At 42.7% G+C, this 18,318-nt stretch overlaps 1 protein-coding gene, 1 non-coding gene and 1 pseudogene across 2 annotated transcripts; all 3 read left to right on the top strand.

The window, feature by feature from the left end:
* Nucleotides 1–64: 64 nt before the first annotated feature.
* CALR3 (calreticulin 3) lies at nt 65–16,576 on the top strand. The gene is made up of 9 exons (XM_039867734.1): nt 65–242; nt 532–633; nt 2,925–3,128; nt 8,374–8,468; nt 11,438–11,626; nt 14,121–14,228; nt 14,324–14,455; nt 15,066–15,158; nt 16,352–16,576. Exons 1-9 carry the CDS (start codon nt 152–154, stop codon nt 16,493–16,495), a joined length of 1,158 nt encoding a protein of 385 aa, XP_039723668.1. The 5' UTR covers nt 65–151; the 3' UTR covers nt 16,496–16,576.
* On the top strand, nt 6,966–7,084 carry LOC120606676 (uncharacterized; annotated as a pseudogene).
* LOC120606682 (5S ribosomal RNA) lies at nt 9,268–9,386 on the top strand. The gene has a single exon (XR_005653946.1). It is a non-coding gene; the product is annotated as a 5S ribosomal RNA (ribosomal RNA).
* Nucleotides 16,577–18,318: the final 1,742 nt, after the last annotated feature.

Here is an 18,318-nt window from a genome sequence, read left to right as displayed (position 1 = left end):
GGAGCGGGACCGGCGCGCACCGCGCGGGGGACCAATGATGCCTCAGATGACAGGCGCGAGGCGTGACAGGAGTTGTAGTTTCGGGACGAGCCTGGCGCGCCGCGGAGACTAAGAGCAAAGGGCTGGTTACAAAAAGCGCGGCGCACAGTCTATGGCCGCGGTTCACGTCCCGCTCTGGGCGGTCTGCGTGCTGCGGGTGGCTCTGGCCACCGTCTACTTCCAGGAGGAGTTTCTAGACGGAGGTGAAGGAGTGATGCCCATCCTGGCGGGGGCGTAAGCTCCCTGCTTTCCCGCTGCTGAGCGGATGGCCCGAGTCGCCTTTGGCGGCGGCGGGGCTTGGGAGAGGAGTTGCAAGGAAATGGGGCGCGCTCCGGGGCTGAGCTGGGAGGGCGGCCCAGCGCCTTATGCTTCAGTTTTTCTGTCTAGGCTATGGCGAAGCCTAGAAGCTGCGAAGGCTAGAGGGACCCTCCCCCTACCCTCCCCCTGACCCAAACAGTTTTAAGCCCTAACTGGTGTTGTTTCCCCCCACAGAGCGCTGGAGGAACCGATGGGTGCAGTCCACTAATGACTCCCAATTTGGGCATTTTAGGCTCTCGTCGGGGAAATTTTATGGCCATAAAGAGAAAGACAAAGGTTAGTGTAGGAATCGTGAGAAAAATCAAGCTAAACACACACACTGTTTCTCTCTCTCTCTCTCTCTCACTGTCTCCACCTTTTCACCCTCCCCATCTCACCTCCATCCCCCGCCCCCCTCCACCCTCCCGCTCCGTAACAACCTTTCAAGGTAGGTGTGGCTCAGCCCAGAACACCTCTTGCACCCATTCACAGCTGGGTAGGCTTGGGCGTTATTTTTGGTTTTCTCCTTTCTTTACTTGCCCAAGATCACCTGGCTCTGTATGCATTGCAAGACCCCAGGGCCCTACACGGCAGAGGAAAAAACGATTAGAGGATACTTTTCATTTTTATTTCACTTTAAGAAGAAAAAAGTCTACGTAAAACGTACTGTCAAGTCAACAGATCTTAGAGGTACAACAGGATGAATGTTCACATCTGTACGCACAGGTCAAGCTAGGGAACACTTTCAGCGCCCCCTTCCCAGAGGCCTCCCTTGTACACCCACTCTCTTGGTGCCAAGAATAACCTCTATTCTGGCTTCCTCTCATTCCTGATGATCAAAGGTGGACAAACTACAGCTCATCTACCACCTATTTTTTTGTACAGCCAGCAAGCCGAGAATGGTTTTTACACTTTTTAATTGTTGAGAAATAGGGGAATAGTATTTTGTGACATGTAAAAATTATATAAAATTCAATGAAATATATCAAATTTTAGTGTCATAAATAAGTTTTAATGGAACACAGCCATACGCGCATTTGTTTACATATAGTCTATGGCTGCTTTTGTACTGCAAAGGCAGAATTGAGTAGTTGCTATAGAGACCAAATGGCCGACAGAGTCTAAAATATTTACTTTCTGGCCTTAAGAAGTTTGCCGACCCCTGATTTTGAGGAAAAATTTTTCTCCTTGGCACCTTTCATTCAACCTTTGCCTTGGCCCTGTTACTCCAATGTTGCCCTTTCTGGCAGCCTCTGTTTTCAGTTGTATGTGCATTGTTTTATAAGTTACATGGTGACCCCAAATGCTGGTCAAAATTCAGACTATATGACAAAAGTGGAGTGAAAACAAACAGGTTATTCCATTAAGCTTGCCCAAGGGCAGGGGTTCCCACTTAGAATCGCTTGAGTCTTTTTCCACAATGTTTTTCCTTCCTCCAACCTGGAATCCTGAGATTCTGTGTAGTTCATTCACTCTAGCATGTGTCTGCTGATTGCAGACATGGACAAAGCACTGGGGATACTGGTTAATTTGGCCCCTTCTGTTATGGTCTCCTGGGACCATGACACAAAGCCATGGATGGAAAGAAATAGAATTTAGACAGAGATGGGAGGTGGTGAGAGACCATGTGGGTGGCTGAAGAGCATGGTAAGACACAGAGACGGAAGTGGTGAATCACATGGCCTTAGGAATTGCCTGGATAGTGGGGACCAAGGGAGGGGGAGGGACTACAGATTCCCTGAGAAAGAGGAGAGTAAGGAAAGTATAGAGGACAGAGAAGTGTGGTAGTGGAGATTCAGCCATGAGTTCATGTTGAACATATTGCTAGAAAATGCCAGACTCACTTATGATGACTTTCAGCATAGGTAGCTATGAGGCCAGAGTCTGCAGCGAAGAAGAGTTATAAGACTGTCTCTATTTTCAGGTTTATCTGATGAATTCCAGTATTAAGATAAGGATTTGGTACAGAGCCTAGTGTCTACTGAAAAAGGGGGTTTTGGTGTTGAAGTGAGCACCTAAACTTATAAAATAAATATAAAATAATTCACATGACAAAAGAATGGTGTATTTATAAAAAGAGCCACCACACAAATGATACCCCTGGGCCAGCTCACCTAGTGTAGTGAAACACTTACAGATAAGCACTCTGTCCTCGATTTACTGTTTTGTTTGAAGATGAAAATAAAGGAAAAGAAGTAGAATGCTTTGTTTTTAAATTCAGTTACTACATAAACTTCCTTGTATATTCCCACCCCTTGGAAGATGAATGGAAGCAAAATTAACCTTATCCATAACTAGATTACATATTTGTCATTCAGAGCTGAAGTGTTTTTATAACCTAAGACAATAGTGGTATATTAAGTACAAAAACATCTTCTGAGGGTATCAAATAGAAGTGCTGTGGCAGCAGGGAACCTGTTGGTGGTGTGCCCGTTGTATGTTATTGTACATATGAGCTACGGGCACTGGATGGACGTAGATGATTAGGAGGTTTGTTATTGGGCAAAGGGGAAAGACAGACATTTAATTCTCTGCATCACTGAGCACTGTGTCATTTCTAATCCTTCATGAGTGCTTTTTATTTGAAGGTCTGCAAACCACTCAAAATGGCCGATTCTACGCCATTTCTGCCCGGTTCAAACCATTTAGCAATAAAGGGAAGACGCTGGTCATTCAGTACACAGTGAAACATGAGCAGAAGATGGACTGTGGAGGGGGCTACATTAAGGTCTTCCCTGCAGACGTGGATCAGAAGAATCTGAGTGGAAAGTCCCAGTACTATATTATGTTTGGTGAGTTCAAGTAGTAAAAGGCAACCATTTCCAGTGATCTTGAAAACCCACTTTGTAGGATCCTTAGACTATTCTAAAATAATAGTATTGAATATATCTGACCAAAGGTTTTTAGTACTGTTAAACCTCTTTAATATTATAAAAAGGCAACTGTACTGTTCTATTGTGCTTTAGATAAAGATATTTATTTAACATTAATGTAGACCCAAGTATTGAGTATATGAGGAGTCAGCAAACTTTGCCCATGGGCCAGATCAGCCCAAAGTCTGTGTCTGTTATGGCCCTTGAGCTGAGAATAGGTGTTAACATTTTTGATTGATTGAAAAAAATCCAAAGAAGGGTAATGTTTTTGACACATGAGAATGATATGAAACGCAACCAACTTTCAGTGTCCACAAAAGAAGTCTTACAGGAATGCAGCCTCACTCAGTTCATTTGCATTTTGTCTGATGCTGCTTTCAAGCAGCAATGGCAGAGTGTTGAGTTGTAACAGAGATTATATGGCCCCCAAAGCCAAAAGTATTTACTGTCTGGCCCCTTACAGAAAAGGGGAAAGGGGGCAGAGAGAGAATATTTTTTTTAAAATGTCTGCAAACATCCTAAATTTGATGAAATATATGGATATAAGCATCTAAGAAACTCAATGAACTCTCAGTGAGCTTAAAGAAACCCACATCAAGACACATTACAATCAAATTTTCAAAAGAGAGAAGTGAGTTATCAGACACGGGGTTTTCAATAAGATCAGCAAATTTCTCAAAAGGAACTTTGGAGGCCAGAAGACCGTGGGCAGATATATTCAAAATGCTAAAAGAAAAAAACCAACCAAGAATCATCCAGCAAAACTGTCCTTCGAAAGCGTAGGAGAAAGACATTCACAGATACACGAAAGCTGAGGGAGTTCATGACCAATAGACTTGCCTTACAAGAAATGCTCAAGGGAGTCTTGCAAGGTGAAGTGAAAGGACAGTAGACAGTAACCAATCCTGAAACTTTTCTAAAAAATTGAAGGGAAGACATTTGAACTCAATCTATGAATCTAGCATTACCCTGATACCAATACCAGACCAATAGCCTTTATGAACATTGATGCAAAAATCTTCAGCAAAATACTAATACAGAATTCAGCTGCATATTAAAAAGGTCATATACTGTGACCAACCAGCATTTATTCCTGGACTGCAAAACAGATCGAATATAATATGCCACATCAACAGAATGGATAAAAACCATGTTTATCATGATCGATGCAGAAAAAGCATTTGACAAAATTCAACACCCTTTTATGATAACACTCAACAAACCAGGAGTAGTAGGAAACCACTTCAACATAATAAAGCCATATGTGAAGAACCCACAGCAAACGTCATAAAGGAGAAAGACTTGAAAGCTTTTCCTCTAAGATCAGGAACAAGGCAAGGATGTTCTCTTTCGCCACTTTTATTCAACAAAGTACTGGAAGTTCTAGTCAGAGCAATTGGGCAAGAAAAAGAAAGAAAGGGCATCCAAACTGGAAAACAGTAAAAATTATCTTTGCACATCTGCAAACAAAGATAATATAAGATAATATAATCTTAGAAAATATAAGATAATATAAGATAATATAAGAAAATATAAGATAATATAAGATAATACAATCTTAGAAAACCCTCAGGATTACACACACACACACACACACAAACAAACTATTAGAACTGTTGAATGAATTTACCAAAGTAGGATACAAAGTAAACATGAAAAAAAAAGTTGCATTTCTATATACAATGAACAATCTGAAAAGGAAATTACAAAAACAGTTCCATTTACAATAGCATCCAAAAGAGTAAAATACTTACAAATTAACCAAGGAGACAAAAGACTTAGTGAAAACTACAAAATATTGCTGGAAGACATTAAAGAAGACAAAAATGGAAACATCCCACATTTATGGATTGGAAGACCGAATATTGTTAAAATGTCAGTACTACCCAAAGCGATCTACAGATTAAATCCCCTATCAAAATTCCAGTGACTTTTATTTTTTTTTTGCAGAAATAGAAAAACTCATCCTAAAATTCAGATGCAATTTCAAGGAACCCTGAATAACCAAAACAATCTTGAAAAAGAAGAACAAAACTGGAGGACTAAACCCATGTCTATGGACAGGTGAATGGATAAACAAAATGGTATATTCGTACAATGAAATATTATCCAGCCTTAAATAGGAAGGAAATTCTGGTACTTTTTACAGCATGGATGAACCTTGAGAATATAATTCTAAGTGAAAGAAGCAAGTCATAAAAGACCACATATTTAATGATTCCACCTATGTGAGGTACTTAGAGTAGTCAAATCATAGAGACAGAACATAGAGTAGTAGTTGCCAGGGGCTGGGGTATAGGAATGTGGACTTAGTATTTAATGGGTATGGAGTTGCAGTTTTACAGGATGAAAAGAGTTCTGGAGATGGATGGTGGTGATGGTTGCACAAATGTGAATGTATTTAATACCACTGAACTGCACACTTAAAAATGGTTAAGATTGTAGAGCTTACGTGTGTTTTACCACAATAAAAAAAAGTGAAAAATACCTTTAAAAATTAAAATGTATTTTGAAAATAACCATCTACAATCAAAATTTGGCAACTCATCTTTTAAAATTATTTTCCCTCATCTGACATGTTTGTCTCACAGAATTTTTCTCCCTCATTTTTTCCATGCTTATCTCTGAATTTGTCATGATCAGCATCAGGCTTCAGACACCTAGTTATGCTAGTCTTATATTTATATATATGGCTGGTCATAGTATTTTTGTAGAAAGTAGGAAAAATATATATTCCATTTTATTAGATATTGGATTATTTATTAGATTTAAATATAACCCTTCTCTGTCATTTTGGAGAGGGAGGTGACTTCTCCAAGATCACAGCATTAGATAGAGTCACGGTTTTCGCAGACTCCACAGCTCCCCACCGAGAATTCTCTCTACTCTGCCATTCTTGCATTTACTCTTGAATTTAAAACCTGGAGTGGAAATAGTCTTTATTTATGATGAAAAAAGAAATTAACATATCTTGGTTTTGGTTATTGTTGTTCTCTTAAAACAGGATAGCAGAGATAGCTGGCAAAAAAATATGACCTATTGAATTAGAATTGATTTCATAAATATTTGATTGAATTAAGTTTGGTAAACAAAACCACAAATATCCACCAAAATACTACTTTAAATATATCTAATATGCTTGCTACATCTGAATTGTGAAGCAGCATATTTTGGAGTTAAAAAATATTTTTTCTGTATTATTTTTGCTTTTAACTCAGTTTCATTTTACTCAAATCCACTGTGTTACTGTTAGGACACTTCCTGGTGATGTCTCGGCACTACCCTTTGAGAACAGCTTGCTGAGGCTCTTGGTGTTGAAGGGGAAGAGAGAAGTATGTTGTACTGGGCCCCTGCCAAGGGCCTTGCACACGCAATCTTAGAGTATGTTATAAAACCCTAGGAAATAGAGAACACAACCCCAACCTTGCAAATGAGAAAACTGAGACTCAGAAAGATTAAATTTCTTGCCTCAAGTCAGGTCAGCCTGACTTCAGAGCCCATATGTCCACCCTATTTCATCTACCCTACAAAAATCTGTTATGCATGTAAATATTTTATGATCACTGTTAACAGAAAATGTCCAGATTTTCCAGTCTGGTCTGGGAGTGTTCTGAAGCTTAATTTAATATTAAAAGTGTGTGGGTGCTTACGAATAGGGAATTTTGAAGAAAAAATAAATTTCATGTTTCAATCCTGAAGTAGAAGACTTTCAAACAAATAGTTCACATAAACTTTTGTTTTAAAAATTGAACTGGAGTCTACATCCATGCCACCTTGAACAAGCCCGATCCTGTCTGATCTCGGAAGCTAAGCAGGGTCGGGCCTGGTTAGTACTTGGATGGGAGACCACGTAGGAAGACAAGGTGCTGTAGGTGTCAAATGTAAAAAATAAAGGATTGAAAGCTGACAAGGTCCTTGCAATCTGTGAGGTCAACCAAGGGTTGCCTCGCCTAAAAATTTTAAAAAATAAAAAAAGTAAATAAATAAACTGGAATGTTTCCGACAAAAAAAGGAAATTACATAAACACACATCCTCTGACAACTAGAAGATAGATGCATTGTTCTTTGTCGGTCTCTCTGGACGCCACTTCCAACTTCAGTGTCATATCTACTCTGGCAAATCGATATCCTTTAAGCAACATCTTTACACGCAGCCTGGATCTCATTTATTCTGGAGGTTCATCTCTGCAAGTTGTAGAAGAGATCGCAATCATCTGCTTGTGTTTTGGCACAGTTCTCCTCACAGAATCCCCTAGGGTAGGTGCAGGCTGGGGGCAGGCTGGGTTGTGGTAAAATTTGATCTGAGATAGACAACCAGATGCTTGGGATCTCCCTAAGGCTTAAGGTCAAAGCTACAGCAAGGTAATTCCCTCAGAAGGTTTGACGAATTTTTCAGATTCCTCCTGCAAATCTTGTTTAGTATTTTAATATATTCAAAACTCCTTAGTCTCTGATAAGGGAATAGAGTGTCCTACAACATTCCATTTCCTGAGTAGAACTGAACTCTATGCCAATTTAAAAATCGATAACTTTTGAATGGGATTATTTCTAGATTTTACAGCTTATCAGAATCTACCAACTAATCACAGTCTCTTTTTTGTTTATGATTTGAAGTTATCATTAAGAATGTGTGTGTGTGTATGTGTGTGGTCTTCGGGCATAATAATAACAACAAATATTGAGCTTTAAATACATTACCCCTTTTAATTGGCAAAATAACTTTGTGAAGTCAAAATTAACACTGAGGTATGAGGAAGCTGCATAGTTGCAAATATGTCTCAACACAGTGAATGAGAGCTGGGGTCGGAGCCAGTCAGTCCAGCTCCGAAGCCCTCACCTGGGCGCAGGTGCACTGGTCAGGGCTTCAGAGCACTGACCAGACTCAGACAGCACGTCGATGCTTACCAGACTGTTAAACCTTCCTTTTCTTACTCACATGCTGGTTTACACTTGAGTCCAAAGTGGCTGCGGGGAACAGAGAAGCACTTGAACTGAAAAGGGTGTCTCTGTCCATTTAAATATCTCCATGTGCATATCTGATTATTCCTGAATATGTAAACTGCCTGTGTCTTGGATATAATTTCAGGAGAATGGTTGGGAGTATCCTGTGGTGATACATTATGGAAGGGAATTGAGAGCATCTAATGTTTATTTCTTTTGGTAGGACCTGATATTTGTGGATTCGATATCAAGAAAGTTCATGTCATTTTACATTTCAAGAATCAGTATCACTCAAACAAGAAACCTATCAGGTGTAAGGTAAATGCTTTTGTATGCAAATCAATGATTGTGTTAACCCTTGACGAATGATAACATAAGTTTAGAGAAAATAGTTTTGATCTTAAAATATCTAAATGAGCCAGGGATGGATCTTAGCAAACATACCCCACGTCCCTGCTTTCTAGTTTAGCAGGCCCTTTAGAGACACTTGTCCACTACTTTGGTTTGGTTTCTAAAGTTTTTCCCCATCAGGAGGGCACTCACTTTTTATCGTAAACTATGACATCAATTTATAATTTACCCTATCAGGGTTACAACAGGTAGGTCACATTTCAACCATATCCATCCTCACTGAGGAATGAAATGGTCCTGATTTTATTTCTTTATTCCTGTAAATTAATCTGGAGAAATACCAGAACATTTAAAAATAGAAATATTTCTCAAATGAAAGCATACACTCTTACCTTTTCACCCAGGGAATCCGTGAAATGACTGTCTTTGTCTTAGGGCCTGCTTTATAACTCAATGGCCCTGCCTGGGGCTTCTCCAAAGCAGCAGCTTGTGCTAAGTCCCTGGCATGTGGGCCTATTGAGGGGAATAATGCTCCCTAATAATCCCCCCACCTCATTTGAATGTAAGCACCAGGAAGGAGGGACCTGTCCCCTGAGGTACCTCCAAGGCCCAGAACTTTGGAGGCCTTCATGAATGTGGGTGAATCGGAAGGCCCAAGTGTGTCTCCGGATCATTGACAGTGTGGAGGGGAAGTGTCTATTACTGTCCCTTATTCAGTCTCAATCCAAGCAAGGGAGCACTAGGTCTTTTCACAAAACCCTGGTGTATCTACAGCTATGCCACCCTGAACAAGCCCGATCCCGTCTGATCTCGGAAGCTAAGCAGGGTCAGGCCTGATTAGTACTTGGATGGGAGACCACGTAGGAAGATCAGGTGCTGTAGGTGTAAAAAAATAAAATAAAATAAGGGATTGTAAGCTGACAAGGTCCTTGCAGTCTGTGAGGTCAGCCAAGAGTTGCCTCGCCTAAAAAAAAAAACAAAACAAAACCCTGATATGTCTCCATTGGCAGCACAGCCCCTCTTGACCCCCGCCATTGACATAGTGGTTCTAAGAGATCAGTGGTTCCCCACATACACACCTCGGCCTGACATCCCTCCCATGGGGCAAGGGGGAGCTCACCATCCAAGGCCACTTAGTGTTTGGACTAAAGGGCAGGTCTTTGTGATCGATTCCCGAGAAATTATTCAGGTGTATGGGAGAGAAAGTGACGACAAGATGGAGGCTGCGAGGTCCCGTGCCTGGGAAGCTGAAGCATGATCGCCTAGGGTCAGCAAACCTACAGGGCCCTGAGAGGCACCCACAGGCTGAGGACAGCCTCAGGCCTGTGCTACTGTTTCTGCAACCTGTTAGAAAAATAAGACACATCTGCTGAAGGAGCACTGATTCACAGCAGCTACCTGGCATTATGGGGGGGAGACCCCGCTATCTCCACAGGGCTCTGATTCATGCTGTGATGCTGGAGAGGAAAGGGTGAGAACCTGTCCTGCAGATCTGATCTGCATGTTAGAAAAATGGCTCAGATGTTCTGGGTGTGTGTGTTTGTGTGTGGAGGAACAGGGTGATCGCTTGTCAGGCCAAGGCTCTGGCGGGATGCAGAGCATGGGAGCGTTTTGATAATTCAGGAGTGGGGTCCAGAGGACTTGATGATGTTTGGAATGTGGGTACTGAGGATACGGACGATGACTCTCAGCAGCATTGCTGTTAATCAAGAGAGGAAACAAAGGCCAAGGAGGGGCAGACTGGGAGTCACGTTTAGAACGATTGTGTGTGAAATCCTGGCAGACATCCGGATAGAGGTATCAGTAAGCTGTTGGAAACTGGGGTCTGAAGCTCAGGCTGAAGGTTGGGTTGAAAGATGCCTTTTGGAGCCATTCGTGTATGTGTGGGAGTGGATGTGATCCCCCAGGAGGCTCTGTCTTGGAGGACACCAGCAACAGGGCCAGGGAGCCTGAAGTCTGAACAAGGAAACGGAGTTGAAAAGAAAGGCAGCAGAGAGCAGAAGGAGAGCATGGGGAGAAGCAGTTATTTGTCTGTGGTGTTGATCCCTGACAGCCACTGGCCACCGTGTAGACAGCAGTGCCCTGTCCAGCAGGGTGGAACAGATGGAACTGAAGAGGCCTTTAGCTTTTGGTTCTTGGCAGGAGAGAACCCTCCTGATACAGACCCTTTAAGATGCTGGGACAGTGGCTGACAAACCTGAGCCATGTCACTGTCCCCGGAGGGCCTGTGAAAGTGACTAGAGGATCCACCAGGTTCTGATGCAGCAGGTTGGCGCCCACCTGGGAATGTGCATTTCTCATTGATACTGATGTCATGGGGCTGCACTCTGAGAACCCCTGCTGGAGCCTGGTGCAGGGGTCCCCTCTGCTACTGACAGGTGGGCACATCCTGGGCACCCTCAGCCTCCCCGGGCACCCACCTGCCCCTCCTTAAGTGCATGTTTGGGGTGTTGAATGCTTTGCTCGCATCCAGCCCTGGCTTTTAACCATGACCCAGGAGGCAGTGAGCCTGCCCTCGTGGAGCTTCAATTATTGGCCGGCTCAGAGCATCAGAAAGTTCTCCCCTGTGTTAGAAATAGAGTGGGCTTCATTTGAAATCCTTCAGAATCTAGGACAGGAAGTCATTTTCCACATAACTTTTTATAAACAGTGAGGTGGTCCCATCAGTTACAGGGACCACTCCGTCATAACTGCCTGTGGGATTACAGTGGGAGCCAGCATCTTTGCACAGGCTCAAGAGAGGGCTATGTGTAGCAGTGCTCTGCAAAGGCGTGATTCTTCCGTAGGACAAACTGTTACTGTCAAGTCAACCCCTATTCCTAGAAACTCTCCTCTTCTGTTTATAATAAGGCTTTGACTGATGACAACTTCAATTGCATGTTTAGACGTGCCTTGCAACCTGTCATTGTCATTTATTTCTCCCCTAAAACATTCAGGTTGATGGCTTTACACACCTCTACACTCTGATCTTAAGACCAGATCTCACTTATGAAGTGAAAATCGATGGCCAAGCGATTGAATCTGGCAGCATTGAGTATGACTGGAACCTGACATCACTGAAGAAGATGGAGAAGTCTTTGGCAGAGTCCAAGGACTGGGAGCAGGACGAAGAAGACAAACCTCAGGTATGGATTTCCCCCAAACAACTCTAGAAAGCGTACGAGTGAACTTTGTAACTACCAGGTCTTGTACGATTGCTGAGTGGCTGGTAATCGTGATAGCATAGAAATCAAAATGCTCTTCCCAGAGCATATGTGCTGAAACCAGCCACAGATCTGCACGTTTCAAAGGTATTGTGAAAGAGTTTTATAATATTTGAGATCAAAGCAAGTAGAGTTTGTTCTTTTTAACCAATGTTAAGGCACCAACAACCTTTTTTTAAGTGATTTTTTTGTTGTTATTCTGCATTTGAACATGAAGTATTTTTTTGGCCTCACACTTGTGACTATTGACCATAACATAACAGCTATGTAAGAGTTTCCCAGGGCTGCTGTAATGAAGCACCACAAAGTGGGGGGCTTAAAGGACGAAAATATGTTTTCTTTTAGTTCTTGAATCCAGAAGTTAGAAATCAACATGTCAGCGGGCTCACACTCCCTCTGAAGGCTCTCGGGGCATCCTTCTTTGCTTCCTCCAGCGTCTGTTGCTTCTGGCCATTCCTTTGCTGGTAGACACATCACTCCAATCTCTGCCTCCATCTCCACATGGCCTTGTCCTCTCCTTATGTCTCTTCCATCTCTTATTAAGACATTTGTTATTGGATTTAGGACCCGCCTGAATAATCCAAATAACCTCCTCGAGCTCCTTACCTTAATTACATCTGCAAAGACCCCTTTTTTTTCAAATAAGCTCGCATTCCCAGATTCCCAGATTTAGGATGTGGATAAATCTTTTTGGGAACTATCCACTTACAGCTACTTTTTTTTTTTTCAGTTTATGTTTGTTTATCGTTGGAACATTTTGTTTCGAACATCAAACACTGCACCAAAATATGAGCCATTTTTCTGTAGACAGTTGTCTTTGCCATAATTAAGAGTACCAGGCTGATGTTTACAACTAACTACTTAGTGGCATTGCTATCTAACAGTCAAATACTTTATCATGGAAAGAATGTAATTATTAAATCAAAATGGCATCTCTTTTCGACTATTACATTTTTTGGCAATTCTTTTCTTTTTCTTAGATAATCCAAAGTTCCAGGAATTTGGAATCCATGGTGTCCAATCAATGAAAATGCCTTCAGATTAGGGTAAAACCCCAATCGTAGAAGGTTTTTCCATCATTTCTCAAGAAAAAAAAGGGCAAAGTTTCCCCCTCCCTTTCTTACCTTTAAAACAAACTGAAAGAGGAGTTTTCACCTAGAAAGAGCACTAACTTAAAGCCCAGAATGACAGAGAAACTGACCCTGCAGCCCCCTCCTCCTGCCCCGTCTCTACCCCCTCACCTCCAGCTGCACATTTGGAGACACAGGTCTTGGCACTGAAATCCTGGCCCCTCTGGGCTGCAAGGACGAGACCCAGCAGTGTGGGTGGAGACAGATCCCCAGAGGGGCCGAATCGTCCTTTCAGAAGCTCCTTTCCACACTGGCTGTTTTGTCCCCATATTCAGTTCCATGTGAGCTCCTAAACAAATTAATTCATTGTGGCCTTATGATCTGATCATCCATGATTCTAAGGAGCCTGCTACTCAGATTGAACTGTAACCATTTTTCTGGATCCCAACACTATAGGGGCTCACGGTTGGCCAGATGGGGTGGGGGCAAAAAGCAGTAGGAGAGCCAACTACCTGCTATGTATCGATTGCTGAGAAGTTACAGAGTATCATGGAAAAGCTGCCCTCTAAGTGAAAAATTTTTACAATTTCTCAGTTCTAGAAGAGGAAATACCATTGCATGTGACTTTTATGCTTTTATATGTGTTTATATGGACATTAATCCACAGCAACTTTTTCTCCATTCACTCATTAAATAATAACTAAACCATATACACACATCTATATAGATATGTGTACATATGTATGTATATATGTGTGTATTAATGTGTATATACATATACTTTTATGTATTATATATAGATGTGTATATGAATGTATGTGTATATTCATGTGTATAAAGGTACATATGTGTGTGTATAAATGTGTGTATATGTACATGTATATATGTATTGTGTGTACATATGCGTTTGTGTGTACGTGTGTATATATGTTTGTATTGTGCAAGTGTTCTATATATCTATAAGAGGACTCAATAATAATTGCATTTCTCCTGCTACTCAGCAGTCCCCAGGTAAAACTTGGGACATTTTCAGTTTTCCAGCCTCTCTCTGGAACAGTCCGTGTATGACTGTGATGTAGAACAGACTTAACCATCAGTCACCACTTAACCACCATGGGGAAATGCTGCAGTCACTTTGGGGATTAGGGAGAAAAATCCCAGCAGTGCGTAGCCCTGAGGCCCCTGGCGGGATGAGGGGCCCAGGCACTTGGCTCTTCGACCACCAAATTGAGGAGGTGATGGAGAAATAGGGACCTGGGTCACAAGCCTGCCTCTGCCTCCCAGTTGCTAAGAATTTCCTTTCTCAAATCTGAGAATCTGTTTTTTTTTCTTGCATGTATTTTAAGGACTGGGAGAAGCATTTTCTGGATGCCAGTGCCAACAAACCAAGCGACTGGAACAGTGAACTGGATGGGGACTGGCAGGCACCAATGCTGCAGAAGCCTCCATACCAGGTGCGCGGGTGGCATCCTCTTCCCGTGACTCCCTCAGGCTGCCCCCTCTTCTGCCCGTATCACTCAGGATGACCACATACGGTTTGTTGTTGCAGGATGGCCTGAAACCAGAGGGTATCGATAAAGACGTTTGGCTCCATCAAAAGATGAAAAACACCAACTATTTGACGGAATACGACCTCTCAGAATTTGAGAACATTGGTGCCATCGGGCTGGAGCTTTGGCAGGTCATTGGGTTTTTTATTTTCTTTAGTTTGATAACACTGAACTTCAGCCTAAACTCCTTAATTCACATAGCCGTTGTTCCTTGAGGTCCTGCTGTGTGCCTGGCATTTATACCTGGACCCGAGACATTTAGTCGTGGCCAAAACAGATGACCTTCCAGCCTTCTGGGCACTCCCTGTCTGCCTCCTTGCCCCCTGGGAATTGGTCACCGGTGGGTCCATCAGCTTTAGGACTGGATTGCAGAACCTGATGCAGTGGGTCTGGGGTGTAGCTTGAGAGTCTGCACTCCCACCAAGCTCCCAGGTGGTGCTGATGCTGCCAGTCCACGGCCCACACGTAGGACAGTGAGGCAGCATCCAGAACAGTTACATTGGCATCCCCAGGGCAGAGACCAGGCATCAGGAGTTTCTAAAATGTTCCTGGTGATCTTAGTAGGCAGTCAGGTTTGAGAACCTGTGCCCTGGAGGGGATGGACGTTTCAGAAATGGGTTTAAGAAATGCTGCCTTGGAGAGCTAATCATTGTCTCAGTACTGAGCAAAATACAACTGTTTCTTGGTAGAAAGTTGTTATATGTCTCCCATCAACAAGGAAGGCCTTATTTTTATCTGTAGGTGAGATCTGGAACCATTTTCGATAACTTCCTCATCACAGACAGTGAAGAGTATGCTGAGAATTTTGGCAAGGCCACTTGGGGTGAAACCAAGGTATGATGAATGCAGTTAACTTTTCTTTCATTATTTATTTCTGTACTTGAATCTAACATGTAGGAAGGGGCTTGATGAAGTTTTATTGATGAACACCTCACCCAGATCAAGACACAGAATGCTACCAGAGCTCCGGGAGCCTCCTCACATCCCCTCCTAGCCAACACTGGCTCACAAAGGAACTGCGATTCCATCACCATAGATCAATTTGACTTTCTTTTGAAATTCATGTAAATGGAGCCATCCAATATTTACTCATCCAGGCAGGGTCGTGAGATACATTCATATTATCACATGCAGCAGTAGCTCATTCTTCCTGTAAGAATATTCCAGAAGGTATGTGTCCATTCTCTGTCCGTGCTGCTTTGGGTGGCTTCCAGCTTGTGGCCTCATTCATAAAGCTGTTACAGTCATTCCTGTACATGTCTTTCAGTGGACATAAGCCCAGGAGTGGACAGGTTGGGTCACAAGTTCCCTTACAGCCAAATAGTTTCCAGTGTGTTGTCCTATTTTATATTCCCTGGATTTTCTCCTTTCATGGCCCATTCACTGGTCAGCTGGTTGAAGGACAGGGCCCTAGTGCTCTGGGAACAGAAAGAAGAGGACGTATTCATATCCTGGGGGCTGCCGGAACAAATCACCACAAACTAGCTGGCTTAACACAACGCAGATTTCTTCTCTCACAGTTCTGGAGGCCAGAAGTCCAAAATCAGTATTAGTGGGCTGAAATCAAGGTGTTGGCAGGGCTGTGCTCCCTCTGAAGGCTCTAGGGGAGGATTCTTCTCTTGCCTCTTCCAGCTTTTGGGGGCGTCAGGTGTTCCTTGGTTTGTGGGTACATCACTCTAATCTCTGCCTTCATCTTCATGTGACTTTCTCCTCCTTTCTATGTGTTTCATATTTCTCTACTTCTCTCTTATGAGAACACTTATGATGGAATTAAGGATCCATCTGATAATCCAGGATAATCTCGCCATCACAACACACTTAATCCCATTTGCAAAGACCCTTCCTCCATATAAAGTCACACTGACAGGTTCCAGGGATTAGGGCCTGAGAGCCTTGGAGGCTCTTATTCAGCTGCCCCTAGCTGAAGTGGAGGCTTCCAGAAGGCAGGGGCACGTCGCATGCTAACACCTGGTCGGCCCCCAGAAAGTATAATCCCCAGCCACCCAAGTCTTCATTTCTTTCCGCAGGGCCCAGAAAGGGAGATGGATGACATCCAGGCCAAGGAAGAAGTGAAGAAGGCCCACGAGGAAGATGAGAAGGAGCTGTTGATGGGTAATTTTGACGGGAAGGAAAGTAACTTCAAGAGATTTCACAGGAGGAATGAACTTTAGTCACTCTTACCCCAGAACAAGATGACTGATAAAACCTTGTTTCTACTTCAATCTACATTTAAAAGCTCAAACGTCAACATATGTGATAATTTGTCCAATTTTCTTTGAAAAATGTTCCAATGCTTCTTGGTGGTTTCCCTAAGCCCCTGCCCCTTTCCACAAGCTGTTTCCTCTGGATAAACCTGAGTCCTGGAAGCCAGAGGCCAGTAAGAGACTGGCCAAAAACCTGATACTCTTTTTTTTAACCCCAAAACGTTTTATAAGTCAAATTTGGTAAAACTTATTTTGAGAAAGAGGAAATGATGCCATATTTCTTTGGTTTGCAAGTTACTAAGAACATATGAGAAAATTTTCCAATATGAAATCTTTACGTAATATCCTTGGCGTGAAAAGGTTTCACATCTTCCGCTGGTATGCTAATTGTTTTAGAGGACCCGGGCCTCGTGCACAGACAATTGAGATGCCATAAAGAAGCTGATGATCCACTCCTGTGGCCATTAGTTCTCTCTAAGACAGAGGAATGAAATTCATTCTCTCAAGTGGAAATAGTGATTATTTCTCAGTTTAATATTTTTCTTTCAAATAAAATAACTCGCTTTTTTTTTTTTAAAGTCACACATAGCAGTTTCTGTTTTGAAGAGACTTGTTTTCATGTAGAAACTTGTGTTGGTAATCAAATTTAGGACACTGGGAATTTTGAATTTAGTAATGTTACAAATAAGCCAAATAACTTGAAAATTATATATGGCCTATTGATAGATGTTCAGTGTGAAAAGTCTGTCCAGGAAGTGAAATTCTGTCAAGTTTTGTTCTCTCTTTGGCCAAAGTTGGCAGACCTTTAAACATGACTGTTTTGGCTGATGGCTGCATTGGTCTTCACGGTTCATCAGGGGTTGATTATCAGCCTCAGAAACTAAAGACTCACTTGCCATGCAGGGGATTCAAACATTGTCCACCTTTTTCACCTCTGGGCAGGATGAGAAGTTAGTGAGGGGAGAAGAGCGAGGCCTATTGAGAAAATGCTGGAAACGATTGTGTGAAGATGGGTCAGACTAGCTCAGACCCTTGGAGCTCATCTTCTGGGGCAGCACCTTCACAGCCTTCGAGTTTGCCTGCCTGGAGAACTTTCCATGAAGATGGAGATTGTCCCCACCTGTTGTAGCCATTGAACGGTAACCATTGGCTGCATGTGAGCCCTTGAGATATGGCTGGTGGGACTGAAGAATGAACTTTTAAAAAATTAACAAATTTTTTTTAGGGAAGTTTTAGGTTCACAGCAAAACTGAGCAGAAAGTAGTGAGAGTTGCCATATATTGCCTGTCCCCACACCCACACAACCTCCCCTACCAATGACATCCCCTACCACAGTGGTACACTTGTCATAATTGAGGAACCTACACTGACACGTCATTATCACCTGGAGTCTGTAGTTTGCATTGGGTTTCACTTCTGGTGTACATTCTATGAAGGAATGAATTTTTAATCTTATTTCATTGTAATTAATTTAAACGAACATAGCTACATGTGGCAAATTTACGCCATGTTGGGCAGCGCAACCCTGAACTCTGGTGAGAGAGGCCCCAGGGCGGTTGATCACTGCCAAGCATGGGGCCACAGCAGTAGAGGAATCCCAGGCCACTCAGGCTAGCCATGTGTGACTTGCACCACCAAGCCTGTTCCCAGATAAGAAGATGCAGGAGAGTCTGTTGTCATCTCCTCTAAAGATTCTGACACCCAGGCTGGAAGCCTGCACTCATTTCCCAGACACCCTTGCCCACCAGTTTTCCTGTCAGAGGAAGTTGGATGGCAGGTGGAGAGAAGCC

Source organism: Pteropus medius, unplaced genomic scaffold, assembly GCF_902729225.1.
Source record: "Pteropus medius unplaced genomic scaffold, Ma_sr-lr_union100, whole genome shotgun sequence".
Lineage (NCBI taxonomy): Eukaryota > Metazoa > Chordata > Mammalia > Chiroptera > Pteropodidae > Pteropus > Pteropus medius.
This window is presented reverse-complemented; position numbering and strand designations above follow the sequence as displayed.

Bases quoted from the DNA above. Each gene is read 5' to 3' on its own strand.
- CALR3 (XM_039867734.1), top strand. From the start codon at position 152: ATGGCCGCGGTTCACGTCCCGCTCTGGGCGGTCTGCGTGCTGCGGGTG. The intron at 634-2,924 runs GTTAGTGTAGGA...TTTTATTTGAAG, and splicing joins CCATAAAGAGAAAGACAAAG to GTCTGCAAACCACTCAAAAT. The intron at 15,159-16,351 runs GTATGATGAATG...TTCTTTCCGCAG, and splicing joins CCACTTGGGGTGAAACCAAG to GGCCCAGAAAGGGAGATGGA.